At 28.2% G+C, this 3,067-nt stretch overlaps 1 protein-coding gene across 1 annotated transcript in view; it reads right to left on the bottom strand.

The window, feature by feature from the left end:
- LOC106459552 (low-density lipoprotein receptor-related protein 2-like) overlaps positions 1-3,067 on the bottom strand; it is a 248,405-nt gene that overhangs the window by 84,746 nt on the left and 160,592 nt on the right. The window contains exons 35-36 of the mRNA XM_022386057.1: positions 1,994-2,094; positions 940-1,114 (exon numbers count right to left, since the gene is read on the bottom strand). Coding sequence (XP_022241765.1) covers positions 940-1,114; positions 1,994-2,094 — 276 coding nt within the window. The remainder of the gene's footprint in view (positions 1-939; positions 1,115-1,993; positions 2,095-3,067) is intronic.

Here is a 3,067-nt window from a genome sequence, read left to right as displayed (position 1 = left end):
CCTAACATTTAATATGTTGAGTGAAACTAACAGTAGAAAATACAATAAGAAAAATAATTCTATTCAGTCAAAGCATGGTTCTAAAATAACTGAATCAGCCTGAGTGCACGTTGACAAAAGGAACAGAAGATCTTCAAAAGAAAGAAGACAAAACGATTACGGTAACTCGTGCCACAAATGTAAGCGAATCACAGAGAATACTAGTGCAATAGAAATAGAGAAAATTGTTTGACTTGTCAACTGAAATTCTAAAGTAATTATATGTCCATATTATCTATAGTGTTGAAGAATTTATTGTATATACATTAACTTGTTCGAAATATATATATTATTTTGAAAACAAGTGAAGTGCATTCTATTTATTCATCTTTGAATTTATCATTAATAAGTCACATACACCTACTGTAGAAGAATCCTAAACCCAACAACAACATAGTATATATACATATATTTATACTATTAAGAAATATAACTAAAAGACTTTCAATTTGACAACTGGCAAAAAGGAATGTAATATATATATTTTTGATTTTCAATTCTGACAGTCATTGTGCAGGTTCTTTTAATCCATTGACTGCTGATTCGCTGTATAAGGTATGGTCTGTTTCCAGCAGGGAAATGCGAGTGTGCCGTATATGGTGAATGGGTTAAACATATCTACTACTTCACAAAAAGTTACCTAAATGTTAATACTTATTTTCAACAAATACTTTATATATATATATATATATATATATATATAGCAGCAAGGAAAACCTGTTCAAATAACAATTCTTAAAGAAAAACTGTTTATATAGTGAAGCTAATCTCACTAAACTAAATTACTTTATGATAAAACTATAAAGCAGTCAGAAAATTCAAAACCACAAAACCAAAAAATACAAGCATTGTAACTCATATAAAGAAAATAAACTGTGAATGGATTTTTGATAAACTTACAATCCCTGGGAAACTTTGACTCCAGTATAGTCTCTTGCTTATCAAGTCAACAGCAAGAACCTCTAAATGATGAAGTCCTTCCTTTACAAGAATTGTGCTGTTGGCTCCGTTCATGTCAACTTTTGCTAGTTTTTGAGGAACACCAACACCACCTTCATCCAACCAGAACAATTTACTAAATAAAAATTGAAGAAAGAGAAATGAAATCATTCTACGTAAAATGAGTAGAAATATCAAATTTAGCATAAAATGCACCTCAACATTCATTACTTAACTATTAACTTAAGTTTTATTTATAAGCATGTTAATAGATAACATTTTGGAAACTAAATCCAAATTCACTTTTAAATAATCTTTTTTTCTTATTAAAGAATTTTGGAAACTTTCAGAATCAGTGAAAACCATTGTTAGAAAGAAAAAGATGGAGAAGTTTGTTGTTTGTTATTAAGCACAAAGCTACACAATGGGCTATCTGTGCTCTACACATTACAGGTATCGAAACCCAGATTTTAGCATTGTAAGTCTGCAGACATACCACTGTGCCACTGGGGGGTGGGGAGAAGTTTATGATGAAATTTTAAAAAATACATAAAATTATAAAACAAAAATAGCCTTTTACACAACTGCAATAATGAGACCAAAACTAAATTTATTTCATTAATTGTTTTTGTAACTGCTTGAGTAGTATCTACAGCCATTCAAGTAAAAAAAAAAATCTGAGATTTCTATCAAAAATATAAGAAAATCAATATTTTTAATCATACTTATTTTTAAACAGTTTAAAGTTGTCGACTTTTTTATTGTTCTCTAGCTACTACTGTGTTACTCTGTGTAGAAGAAAATAGGAACTATAAATTTAAGCAATATTAAAAATAAAACAAAATGTAAAACTCAAGTTCAGAAGCACAAGAATCTGAACAAAAAATTATATATATATATATATATGTTAATAATTTGATTTTTTTCTAAGTAAACTCATGTACTGTAATGAATCCTTTGTTTGAATAGTACTAGTGAGAAAAGATGGAAAATACTTTATTTGTAAAAAGCTTACCCTTCTTCTGGATGAACCACCATGGATTTTGGCTTTGCAACACCATTTTCTGTTCCATCATTTGTTAAAATTAATGTTCTTAATCTTTCTTCACCGTCAGTCTTAAAAATATAACGAAATCAATTGAGTCCATAGAACTGCTCAATTCTCTTTTAAATGTAGCTAACAATTTTAAATGCAAATCTAATGGATGATAAAACCTTTTTTTTTATATATATTCAATTATAACAATATTAGTAACATAGTTATTTTTATATAACACTTGGTTGGAAAATTTTTTTAATTCAATGATTACAAGTTTTGAAAATTGGAGACGTTCTTTCAAAGATGATTAATGGTTGAATATCTACATGTTAGTTTTTTCATGGAAAATCATAAAAATTAGTCTACAAATTTTGTTTTAAGTTAATCAGATTTGTTGGCATGCTTAGTTATAGATTATTGTTACAGTTACAAAAACAGATTTTTTTTATTACTCTTGTGCATTATTTTGTTTTTGAAATTGGAATATACTCCTAATTTTCCAAGGAACTACCTGTTTGCTATACATGAGAGGAAATTAATCTTCAGTCTGTAATTGTCTTGGATTATTTAATGTTATATAAGTGAGTATAAATCTGTTGAACAGTTACAATTTTCATTTTACACACAAAATAAATGCATTTGAAAATCCTTCATATATTTTCTATAAAGTGGATAAGTGAATCACATCCAGTCAAATGGAGAATACATGTGTACAAAAAGATATCTTAGGAAGAAGCACCTGTACAACAAATCACCCCACCTAGCTCAACACAATAGAAAAAGGTAAAAAAACTATGGATGCTTTCAAATACTAGTTTGTAACTGCCATGATTGTTCAAGTTTCCAACTTCTGTGCACTGCAGACAGGAATGCAGAGGATGCATACTTAATGAACGTTTTTTCAATAACTAGTATGGCTTTTCTTAAATTTCATAAGATTGCCTTTTTAACTTATCTAGATTTATAGAAACTGTAAAATTTAATACAGGAAAAAAAAAAGTGTGTGTGTGTGTGTGTGTGTGTGTGTGTGTGTATATATATATATATATA

The sequence above is a fragment of the Limulus polyphemus genome, unplaced genomic scaffold (assembly GCF_000517525.1).
Source record: "Limulus polyphemus unplaced genomic scaffold, Limulus_polyphemus-2.1.2 Scaffold626, whole genome shotgun sequence".
NCBI lineage: Eukaryota > Metazoa > Arthropoda > Merostomata > Xiphosura > Limulidae > Limulus > Limulus polyphemus.
This window is presented reverse-complemented; position numbering and strand designations above follow the sequence as displayed.